This window comes from Galleria mellonella, unplaced genomic scaffold, assembly GCF_026898425.1.
Source record: "Galleria mellonella isolate WM207_F2 unplaced genomic scaffold, CSIRO_AGI_GalMel_v1 utg44, whole genome shotgun sequence".
In the NCBI taxonomy this organism is placed as follows: domain Eukaryota; kingdom Metazoa; phylum Arthropoda; class Insecta; order Lepidoptera; family Pyralidae; genus Galleria; species Galleria mellonella.
Genome location: NW_026442100.1, coordinates 3201488 through 3214350, shown reverse-complemented (window position 1 = coordinate 3214350; position 12863 = coordinate 3201488). Strand labels below are relative to the sequence as shown.

Sequence of the window (12863 nt, the reverse complement as noted above, 5' to 3'; positions counted from 1 at the left end):
TTCTCCTTCAATTGGCGGAGGTGGTGATATAGCAATTGAGGAACAAGATCACAATTCAGTCAGTACTGAAGAGGTACGCAATCAAGGAATGGAGACTGTACATTCAGGTAATATAATTAATTCTTCATCTCCGTCATCGGGTTCTTCAAGTAATTCTAATGATGATAGATCTGGAAGAAGGTACCCTGAAAGAATACGTAAACCTCCAAACTATTTTTCTTATAATACTCTAAGCGATGATCTGCTGTGCGGTGATCCTTTGACTTATCGTGACTAGAGATGGGCAATCCACCTGGGTGGGTTTAAAGTCTGGTGGGTAAAAACCGGGTGTTTTGGGTTTATTGGGTTTAAACCCCATAAACACCCAAATTTTTGGGTGTTTATGATTTTGTACTTCATCATCGTCATCTCAGCCGCAAGACGTCCACTATACTGGACATAGACAATATTATTATGCAGCCTACAGAATAAAAAACTTTTAATTTGATTTTGAGTTTATTAAGAAAGAGATGAAAGTAAAATGTAAAACTACAGTCAATCACTGTCAGATTCAGAGTTATTACAAGCGATGAATTGTATAGGTTCGATAGGCTCTATTTCGTCTAAACTGTTATGTTCATTTACTTGCTCAATGAAAGCTTCTAAGGTATTTTCTTCATTAAACTGAATGTCCTCGCATTCAGCTTTATGTTTAAGATTCCAGTTATAACAAATGAATGAAATTTTTTCAGTTCTTTCAGTTGTAAGTCGATTTCTTTTGTTATTATGTATGTAGCCTTGGATACTAAAGGAACGCTCAGTGGCTGCCGAAGTACAGGGAGCTGATAGAATACGAATCGCTACTTTGCTTAACTCAGTGGAACCACAAATACCTTTCCACCATATTAGGGGCTCAATGCTATCTAATGAGCTCCATACAAATCCTCTGGCCCAAAAGTTTTCTTTAGCTTTATAACACGCCAAATCTGCCATTACATTTGACAAACTTAAGTGTTGGCTTAAATTGTAGATAAACTCCATACCCTTAAGTTCTTCCTCTTGAGTAAGTTCGACTCCTAGAGTCCTGGGGTCTAGAATATATGCTGCAAAATGTATTGGCCTCATTGCCATATTGCATCTTGAAGATACTGATGTTAGAATCTGCTGTTTGCTTTCTTCGCTCAATGTCGAAATCTCATTTAATGCAAAACGTATCTTAGCTTGTACATCTCTAAATGTAATGTATGTGCGATGCAAACGATTCTGGTCGCTCTCTAAGTAAAATATGCTTTCAGTGACTGGTTCCAAAATACTTATACATTCCCCTGTCTTCGTCCAGAAATCATCACTTAGAATTAAATCTTTAATATCTCTTGAAATTACCACATCTTCTCTAACTGTTAATATTTGCAAAGCTATCTTATTTGCTTTCAAACTTTTTAACGAAGTAACATGACTTCCCCATCTTGTAGCACAAGGCAATTTTAGTGTTTGTGTAGAATCTTCACCCTGCCTTGATTTTATCAACAAGGAACTTAATCGTTGACTCCTTTTAACAGTTTTTATTATATTTATGGCTTGCATAATAAACACAGTTACTTCTTGTATCTTTACAATATCTTGGCACAACAAGTTAAGGATATGTGCACAGCAACCGAGAGGAACAACATGTGGATATTTGAGTTTTGTTAATTCGAATGCCTTTTGTATATTTCTAGCGTTATCGCCAATAAGTACAAGAAACTTATTTGCTCCATACACTTTCATTACTTTTTCAACTTCTTGGCTAAGGTATTCACTAGTGTGAGGATTACTTTCTGTATTCAAACTTTTAACGTATGCAGGTTGAGGTTTTGATATAAGAAAGTTTATTATTCCTTCATTTCTTAAATTAGACCAGCCATCGCACTGAAGGTGTAAGTAACTACAAGCATTTAGTTCCTCATTTAACTCAAAACGCATTTCTCTATATATTTTATCTAAGTATTTTGTCGCTAAAGCTTTACGTGAAGGTATTTTAAATTTTGGTTGCAATTTTTCGAAAAATTGTATCCATAAAGGATGTTGCACCATCGATAATGGCGTCCCTGTTACAAATATAGCTCTCGCTAATTCTGTTTTTATATGATCATCGGTGTCTTGAAACTCAGCATTTATTGTAGTGTTAGCAGACGACGAGGGGCTTATAAAAGAATCATTTGTCTCTATCTCTGACAGTCCAGACATTTTGGTTTTGGACGAGCTATCTTTTATAAGTTTCATAGAGTCTTTTAATGTTTCTGGAGATTTTGGACAAGTGATAAGATGTTGAAGCATTTTGGCAGCATTACTGAATTTGTAGACCTTATTACAAAGCTTGCAAGAAACAGACTTGTTTGGTAAAGTACGGTAGTGCTCCCATATGCGTAAATCTTTAGGTCTCCCCATTGAACCTAAAAAATGAACGATGATTAGTTGGTCTGACGAAAATTCAACAATAGAGTGCCTATTTTTTTACAATGATTATTTCTTGTTATTTACAATAAATTTATTAAAAAAATAATAAAATAAATACAAAAAACCTTTGTAAAATTACATCTCCTCGGAGGATTAAACGCAGACGCTAGTTTATTATCGTATTGTTCTGTATTTTTCTCAGCAACTTCTTTAATTCGATTAGGTACTTACGCATATTATGTTAAAAATAAATATCTAGTACACATCTTAGGCTATCCACCATTATTATCCAATGACGACTCTCAGCTAACTATGCACTATCATCCAAAATAAACGTGTATGGAAAATTTTATCCCAGTCGGTTGAGGATTGAGGATAATTGCATCAACATACGAACATACCTACATACTTTTATTTACATAACGCAAGCTAAATAAAAGCTTGTAATAATACATCTAATTTTAAGTTAAAATTGTTAAGTGATCATGATATAATTGTATCATTCAAAAATCCACTTACCTTTAATTATTTCTTGTTAAGTATAAATATTATTTCAAATCTGCTCCCTTAATATGCACTTTTTTACTGCTTTTCCTACCTAACACGTTACCAGGAAGTCACGTTACCAGAGTCAGAGTAATAGTGAACACGTTTGACAGTGATTGTCGTCGCCTCATATTCAGCGTCGACGAATAGGGGAATCCCCAGTCATAATGTATTGCATGCGTGGCGGTCTTACTTCAAATCCATAAACAAAGAGATAATTACAGAACTCGATACTAGATGGCGCTGTTTTTGTTTGAAGAAAGTTTGCGGGCTAAAATACATAGAATTTCATCAATGACTTCCACAAAGAACAACATTTCTGTTTTTTCTAAGTCCGTATCTCTTCCGTATATTTCATAAGATATAAGCTTGGGCTACATTGTTATGCAACGTGATTTTGTCGCTGTCTTGCTAGCAGGGTTGACAGATATACGATTTAAATCGTACTCATACTATTATTTGTCTATTTTTTAATGTACGATCGTAAAGATTATGATCGTAATTCGCACAAAAACATACGACTTTTTGGTTACCTGGCAACATTTTTATTATGAAACGAACATGCTCACATCATCAGTCACATGCAACAATTTATTGGGGATTTCCCCTTCACATCTGGCAGTCCTGCTTGCTAGAATATAGGTAAGTCAGCCACAGTTACTGACGATCGATATTTAAAGGGTATTGTTTTTGTGCTAAATATTTCATAAAAACGTTATTTAATACTTTGTGGATTATTAATTTAGTTGATAATCACTGGAAGTAAAATGGATGCTAATTTGAGAGATCAAGATCTTCGTATAAAACAGTTAATAAAAGAAAATCTACGTAAGTACTCTTTTTATACCTAGGTAGGTAAGGTATAATAAACACAAAAGGTACTTAGATCGCGTGTGTTCGAAGCATTTATTCTAATAAATTTAATTTAAAATTGTAGAAAGAAAAAAATGTCTGCCAAGCCGTAGCCGAAGCCGATCTCCAAATATATTTGGCGATAGTGAGACCCAGTGTCCAGATGATTTACCCAGCGTCGTCGCAACAAAGAAAAAAACGAGGATAAAGTAAAAGAAAATTTACTGAAAGAAGAAACAAACTGTTCTAAATGCTTAATTTATGGAGAAGAGGATAAAAGAAATGAGTATTTCGGACTGTTAGTGGCTCAAGAATTTAAATATATACGGCCATGTGTGCGAACGAGGTGTTATGAAGAAATTTTAAAGTATCTACGGGAAGCAAAAGGCCAACATGTTGATCAACTGCAACATGAAAACACTGAAAATTAATTACTTTCATTTTATTATATATAGATTTTTAAAATTTCCTGAAATATTATTAGTTAACGTTTTATTTAATATTGTAGAATTGATCAATACAATTTATAAAAATAATTTATTGGTATTACTTACATATTTTCAAAAAAATACGTAAAAACCTATTTTTTTGGGTGATTATGGGAGTTTATGGGTGTTTATTGGGTTTTTACCAAAGCACCGGGTTTAAACCCGGTGCTTTGCCCATCTGTAATCGTGACGCAATTACAAGAGATGATAAAAATGACTGGATCACTGCGATGAATAATGAGTATGATGCTTTATTAAAGAGGAAAACTTGGGTATTGGTGGAAAAACCAAGCTTTAAATCTTGTATTCCATCTAAGTGGGTTTACAAATTGAAAAGAGATGCTGAAGGAAATATAGTCAAATATAAAGCTCGTTTAGTAGCTAAAGGTTTTACACAAATAGAAGGTGTAGACTATTATGCGACTTTTTCTCCCGTTGTACGCTCCTCATCGTTGCGAACGCTGTTAGCACTAGCAGTACAGGAAGGATACAAAATACGTCATATGGATGTAGATACTGCCTTTTTATATGGTGATTTGGAAGAAGAAGTCTATATGGATCAGCCAGAAGGGTTTGTCCAGAGAAAGGAAGATGAAAATAAGGTATGCTTATTGAAAAAGGCCTTATATGGTTTGAAACAAGCTCCGAGAGCTTGGAATATAAAGTTAAAACAAACTTTGTCAACTATTGGATTTACTCAAACACCATCTGAACCTTGTGTGTTTACTAAAAATATTTCGAATACAGACTCCTTGGTTATAGCCATATATGTTGATGATCTTTTAATTATGTATAAAAATGAAGTAACATTTGACAACTTCAAATGTGAGTTGGAAAATTATTTTTCACTTAAAGATCTTGGTATTATTAATTATTTCATAGGCATAAATATATCTTGCCGAGAGAATATTATTAAAATATGTCAAAGTACGTATATTGAAAGTTTGTTAAAAAGGTTTGAAATGCAAAACTGTAAATCGGTTTCAACACCCCTTGCTCAAAAGAAACTGGAACCTAGTACAGGTGAGTCTAAATGTTCCTATCAGGCATTAATTGGCTGTCTTATGTATTTGGCAGTAAATACAAGGCCTGATATAGCTTACGCAGTGAGTTACTTAAGCCAATTTAACTCCAATAATGATCAATCTCATTGGAATGCTGCTAAGCGATGTCTTCGATATTTAAGTGCAACTAAGCATGTTGGTATTTCATACAGAAAAACTGAAGACTCCTCTATACTGCGTGGTTACTCAGATGCTGACTTCGCAAACTGTCCTGTTAGTCGTCGCTCATATACAGGATTTTACTTCGAACTCGCAAAAGGCCCTATTTCTTGGGAATCAAGAAAACAGCCTACAGTCGCATTGTCCTCTGCGGAATCCGAATACATGGCGCCATCAGCAGCTGCTAAGGAAGGTTGTTTCTTAAAACGTTTTATGGCAGAAATAACAGGTAAAACTCTAAATGTTGTCATTTTTTCTGATAGTCAGAGTGCCCAGAAACTTGCGTTGAATCCAGTCCATCACAATAGAACTAAACATATAGACGTAAAGTTTCATTTTATTAGAGAAAAAGTAAATGACAAAATTATAGAATTAAGGTATATGCCCACTGATTCACTACCAGCGGATGTTTTGACGAAACCTTTAGGTCATGTTAAGCATTTACGATGTATGACGAATATGGGCATTGGGTAACCTTTTATCTTGTTATTTTTGTACCAGTATTTTTGTTAAGTAATATTTTTGTTATATATATATATTTTGATTACGGGAGGATATGTTGTAAAAACTCTATAGTCGTTTTTATTAATGTTCTATAATCAAAATATTAAATACAAAAATATAACAATATAATAATTTATGACAGTTTGCTATTCTCTTCTAAGCTTCACATAATACATACATTTTTATTATTCATCCAACTGAGCTTATTATTTTCAACACTTACAACTGATAATTTTTGCTACTTTTCCCCATGTGACATAGTTCTACTTGTCTCTATTCTCCATAACCACATCAATCATATCTGATTTAAATATAAGAATTAAATATAAATAAAAAAAAAAATGGAAATGTGTTCTTAGAATACATAATATTTTTTCAATTTGCTTATTTTCTACCAAAGTTTTTAAATTTAAGTCTCATTTAAACATATCTTCCTTAATTTTTCTTTAATAACTTCTTCGTTTGTTTTTTTCTTTTATTACATAATTTTTTTTTTAATTGCTATATGTCATACGACCACAGTGTAATTAATGATTTATTAATACTACTATGTAACAGGATTTTACACCGACACAGTCATGTTATTATGAACCACAGATAAAATATATATTTACGTAGTTTTTTCTTTTATTTATGATTGAACAATAACAGGGTTACCAATCACAGAGTATGTACTTCAATGATATCTTTCTAGTTACAATGTGATGTTTTCTTGGATTCATTCAATCTTGTTAGCTGTCCCATTAAAACTTTCCGAGTCACGGCAAGGCTTTGCCGGCGAGGGACTCGATTAAGAACCTCATTACCATGGATTTATGTATAATATTTTGACATAAAGAGATCTCGCATCTTGAATATTATACAGTCATTAATATCTCTATTAAATATCTAAACAAAAAACTAACAACCATACATGCGGTGGATTTCAAATTAAATTTGAATTTGGAATCTAAATTTGAATTTGGAAAAAGTTGACATATTGAAAACAGATATGGGTTTAGGTACCTACCTACTTGAAATTTTTTATTCATCAAAAATCGGATGGCAGTGATAGGAATCTATATTGTGCCAGGGTTCTGGGAATTCGCACATGTTGGGATAACACCAATTTTAATATTTTCCATTTTCCGAACGTCCACACACGCTGCGTTAACTTTATCGGAATCACATTCATTTTTATTGTTAACACTCAACTGTACTACTGTGACCTGTCGGGGGTTTTGTTTTTTATTTAATTATTTTTTCCTTATCAAACCACGCAGTGGACCTTTCGGATCGTTATACGGTTAGTAAATAGGATTGTGCTATAAGGGTATATAAAATTGTGCAGTGTAAGTACGTACGAATAAATAGGTAAGTAAATGTAAAATACAATTCGTCCAGAATAAGATCTCCTTAATTTGTTCTTAAGAATAATTTGATCATTTAAAATTGTGTTCACAATTATAATATAAGTACAACAATTAGGCTAACTAAACATACAACACAAATCATTAAAAGTTGGCGTAAGTTTATGTCTCTGTTGTAATTTAGATATCTAAAACTTTGTCTGTCTGCTGTCGAAATGATCGTAAACTTCGATTAATCCGCCACGCTGTGCATGTTTGACGAAAGTTATTAATCGTCGAAAATAGGACCGGCTTGGGACAGCTGTCAAATTTTGCCACGGAAATCAGCTGTGACCATAAAGTTACGCGTTTAACATAGTTAATAAGGCTAGGCATAGGCTAGTTATATAATATCTAACTTTAAATGGAAGCCAAGTGTTAAAAAAGGGTCAACTATTGGGCAATAGACAACTAGTTTTATTTTTTTAAATATACTGTTATATATATATTTTTTTAACAAAATAAAACAGACCATTTCTCAGTGTTGCAAGTAATTCGAAAGTTCCCCAGTTAAGTGGATTTTGTTCAATACGAATTGAGAACTATTTTTCCTGTATAATATAAATATACCTTCACATTATACACATATTTTATACAAATTATAAATAAATAATAAAGCTTTTGCATGGTCTCATATTAAACCTATTTAAATTATATATTTTTGGAGCCAATAGCAGATCAGTCTTGAATAGTCAATGGATGTTACAGTAATTTAGCTACACTGACTCAAGGCATAATTCAACGTGTGGTCAGGCCTTAATGTTAAGGTTCTTTCTTGTATTTCGTATAGTACTCATAGATAGTGAGATCTTATTGTGGCGATTGTTATTTAAGTAAGAGACGTACTTGGAAGTTTAGTAGGCGAGGGGTCAGCGAACGTGGCCCGGCTCGAGAGCTCCGTGGTCTCGCCCGCGAGCACTGCACAGAAATAACAACTCGTTATCGTTTGCGCTTGTAGCATTCTGCATTTAAAAATTTGAATTTTAAAATAGGAATGCTCATTTAATATCGGTTTCACAGTATCACTACGTTATTTAAAAGTCGACACTGTCCTTATAAGGACGAAACTGGAAATAGAATTTATGCAACCACCTAGACATATCGACGCAGTAAATTAATGTTCATAGTGTTGTACAACTACTTATAATTTGTCGCTGTACAAAATATCGATATGGATGGGTATACTAAAAAAATCTAACTATGGTGTAAAATTTTTTCGTGTTGCATAGATGTCTAACAAACTTTTTCCTTTAACAATTTTACATAACGTATGACTGTGTGAGATAACTATATTATTTTAAAGTATTCAAGTAATTATATAAAACAAATGAATAAAAATACTCACTACTAGAATCCTTAATAGAGTAGTGAGAGTCATACATATTTTACATGTCTATGATCTAAGCCAACAAAGGTAAAATTTAAATTAATATATTATTTGTCAATTCGGAGTAGCACATCACGGAACTATGATGCTCGCTAAAAAAGTAATTTTAGTCTATGCTTCGTAGAATTTCAAGCCAGATGAAGACCGTTAATGTTGGCTTAACCTATCTAGGTTACATTCACGAGGCATTTCAAAACTATCCCCACGGAGAAGCAGAATGCTAATAATTAAGACAAAGCGGGCGAGCCTGTCTGGCCCATCCAGAATAAATTCACATAACTTAATGAAGAATCCACATCGCGCAAAGTTCTCGCTACTCTAAAGAATTCACAAATAACGAAATTAACTTCCACGAGAGAGTTTATCTCGTATTCGTACAAATTTGCCAACGAAACTTCGAGAAATTAGAAGTGGTGTTGCGGACGCTTTCGTAGCATCATTATTTGGTTCCTTCTAGAACTTTCAATGGATTTGTTTGATGTACTTTTGGGATAGGCATGTTCGTTGCATAAATTAAATGAACTTGTTTGTTCATTTAAATGTTTACTGGTCTCTCATTTAAAATACAGTATATCCCTAACTCGAGGATAAGGAAATTAGTATTAGGGCTCAATTATTTTCTTACTAATAATTTACCCACTGAGCTATCATGCATTTAAAATTGTGTTCCATAAAAAAATATTTGAAAAAGCAATTATTTTGATTTAAAACTAAACTATTAAATCGATTTTGATAAAATTTCCATTTCCTTTTAGATAAAAAAGTATTTCAAAATCGGTTTGTAACTGACGTACCTAGTTACGAGAAAAAAATATATATAAAAAAAAATACTGAATAAAGAACCTCCTTCTTTTGAAGTCGCTTGAAAATAAAATTTTACGTAAAACGTGCATCAAAGATATAGAAGATAGTTTGATTTAAGCATCAAACATTATAGGCATTCACAACGATTGACTCAAGTTAAAATTCACGTGCTTGATTGAAGCTGCTGGAGAGTCTACAAACCTTTTTATATTTCTTCTTACTAAAACCTACAATAAAATTATAACCAGACGACGTTAATACATGGGCGATACATAAAAAAAATATGATGGCTCTTAATGAGAACAATAAAAGACATAACAATATTTATTTTTATATTTGTCAGTTTATATATATATATATATATATATATATATATATATATATATATATATATATATATATATATATATATATATATATATATATATATATATATATATATATATATATATATATATATATATGTGTACTTGTTCCTCGACAGACAGAATCTTTTCTTATAAAACGCTTCCACTGCGGTGTTTTACCTTTTTTTTTTTATAAAACTTAGAATGGCAAACAAGCTGGCGGTCCACCTGATGGAAAGTGGTAACCGTCGCCTATAGACATGAACAGTACCATGGACATAACAAAGTATACTGTTTCGCCCATGATACCCCCCATGCGTTGCCATTCCTGAGGACTCAGGTGTTATTCCTCCGTACCCTGTAAATTCACGCCATATTCCACCCTTCAAACCAAAACACAGCTATGCAAACACAACTGCTTCACGGTTGAAACACGAATGCGACAGAGGTACCCAAGCAATCGACTTTTGTACAAAGTCTCCCTTTGGTGATTGTATATATTTTATGACATAACAGAGTATACTGTTTCACCCATGATACCCCCCATGCGTTGCCATTCCTAAAGACTCAGGTGTTATTCCTCTGTACCCTGTAAGTTCACGCCAAGACCTTACAAGGTCTTAGTTAAAAATTGATATATGCTTTGTTTTGATACGTGATCTAGAAGTATTGTATTTCACCTACTAACATACTTAACATTAATTTTGTTTTTACTCTCATTATGTTATAATTATTTTAATGAATAAATAAATAAATAAATACTATATACCATCTTCTTTATTCTTTATTGTACACAAAACATACTATTAATCACAATTCATTTTAAACATAATGTACAAAGGCGAGCTTATCTCTAATAAGAGATTTCTTCCAGCAAAACCTTTTCATGTTAATTGTGTTATTTTAAAAATAAAAATTCTTCATATTATACCTAAAATTTACTATCTGTAAAACCCATATTTGAGTTATTAAACTATTATTACTAGTATTCAATAGCCATGTGGTCCTGGCATAGAATAGGCCATCCGTTTCTTTCCCTGTGGGTATCATAAGGATCTACTAAAGGAGAGCGACAGATGGGCAGCAGCGTCCCTCTTAACACATCTCTAAAACCTAACTGCGGTTGCCAATCCACCTGCCAATGTGACAACTTCTGGCAAAACCCCCAAGGGGGAGGCTTAAGTTCAGCAGCATACATTACTTTTCTACTTCTGAAATCCATACATATGAAGTAGTAGTCAGAAAAATAGTAATAAATAAAAGCCTATTGCTATATGTAGTCACACATATATGCAATGTATATTAGTCGATAGTTGAGTCTGCGCTGCTTCCTGCCTCGGACGTACGTTCCAACTCCGCTGTAGATGTTTCCGGAAATATACTTGGACGTTGGACGACCCGCTACGTTAGTTTTATCCGAAACAAGTAACGAGGTTAGCGTAGTTTTGTTAAGTCGTTTGTATGAAACTGAATTATGATCAGTAAATGTAGTATTCGAACATATTTTGGACAGTTTATATATATATAGGGAAAACCTATATATATATATATATAGGTTTTCCCTAGAGACTACAGTATGTGTACACGGCGGACTTAATGCTAAAAGCATCCTCTCCCAGTAAACCATAGGGAAGTGTCAGAATACTCGAATGCGGTTCTAATAATTATTGATATACATACATAGTAAAATTACATATATAAACGAATAAATATATAAAAAATAACAAATATACTTACACATATATAACATATACTATATTATACACGAAATTGAGAATAATATAAAGCACTTACTGCTCGAATAAAGTAAAAAAGTGAGCGTGAAGGTTTTTTTTGAAAGACGGTTTAGTTTGACACCATTAAGAAACTTAATGGTATCAAGAAACGCGTTCCAGAATCGTGAAGAATGTAGAAGAAAAGAATTTAAAGCGAAACCAGTACAGTATTTTAATATTGCTATAATGAATATAGTCAAAGTATCCTAAACACATCTGAAGTTGGGAGGAAAACTTCCAAATGCATAAGTTAGTAAAGTCGGGATAAGTTCAGCCAAGTTCCATAAGTCCAGCGCAATCCGAACGGAACCAGTTCCAGAAGTACTCCTGAATTACTTAATGAATTAATTACCTTGAACGAGTTTCGTTTGACTCTAATAATAGAAGTCATTCGTCATAAGTTGGATGCTGTCCGTGGGACTTCACCGTCACTCCATGATTTATACCTAAAAATAAATTCTATTGCCACCGAAAAAAAGTATGAAGTATTATGCATAAAATGCATACGATAAGTATATAAAACGTGACTGAAATTTATTATGTAGTCTCGGCTCGAATACACTTAGCGTTGCCAGACTGTGTATTTTTTGCGGATTTTTGGGTAAAAAAATATCTATTCGCGAAATTTTGAATAAATTAAATTCTCGGACAAAAGTGAAATGGGCTTGGAAAAATTTGGGTAATTGTGTGTGGAAAGCTTTAGTAGTGAGTTTATTATATACCCCTAGATAGTCTAGGGGTATATAATAAAGTAAGATACGGTTACGAGAATGAAGATACATAATAAAAAATAAGGAAAAGAAAAAAATAGAAGCAAAAGGAATTTATTTATTTATTTAAACCGTTTTTATTGACTAAAATAAGGTACAAAAGGCATTATGGTACTTAATGCTAGTAGCATTCTCTACCAGTCAACCTTTGGGATGATCAGTGAATCACGAACGCGGTACTTCATTATTGGGTTAGGTTAAGTTAATAACAATTATTAGTAATGTATACCAGTGTAATTAGGAATGTTTTTTAATATTTTTTCATTGAACACTTTGTGGCGCATGGCAAAAAGCAGTGAAAAACGATATAACGTTGTAAAAGGGTGAAAATCCTAAAAGTCATATCGATTTAAAGAAAAAATGT

General features: G+C 32.9%; 2 protein-coding genes across 4 annotated transcripts in view; both read right to left on the bottom strand.

Annotated features, from left to right (window-relative positions):
• The window catches only part of LOC113518775 (cubilin), a 146385-nt gene that overhangs the window by 27646 nt on the left and 105876 nt on the right, over nucleotides 1–12863 (bottom strand). For 2 of the 3 annotated variants that reach the window (XM_026903757.3, XM_052898508.1), the window contains exon 4: nucleotides 8263–8334. The exons of the other annotated variant lie outside the window; for it this stretch is intronic. In XM_026903757.3, coding sequence (XP_026759558.2) covers nucleotides 8263–8334 — 72 coding nt within the window. The remainder of the gene's footprint in view (nucleotides 1–8262; nucleotides 8335–12863) is intronic. 3 annotated transcript variants of the gene reach the window in all.
• Nucleotides 275–4461, bottom strand: LOC128201462 (uncharacterized). Its single transcript, XM_052898509.1, has 2 exons — nucleotides 2935–4461; nucleotides 275–2411 (listed from the first exon to the last, which is right to left on the bottom strand). Exon 2 carries the CDS (start codon nucleotides 2404–2406, stop codon nucleotides 535–537), a length of 1872 nt encoding a protein of 623 aa, XP_052754469.1. The 5' UTR covers nucleotides 2407–2411; nucleotides 2935–4461; the 3' UTR covers nucleotides 275–534.

What these genes read in the sequence shown, in the direction of transcription:
- LOC128201462 (XM_052898509.1), bottom strand. Translation starts at nt 2,406, where the DNA reads ATGGGGAGACCTAAAGATTTACGCATATGGGAGCACTACCGTACTTTA.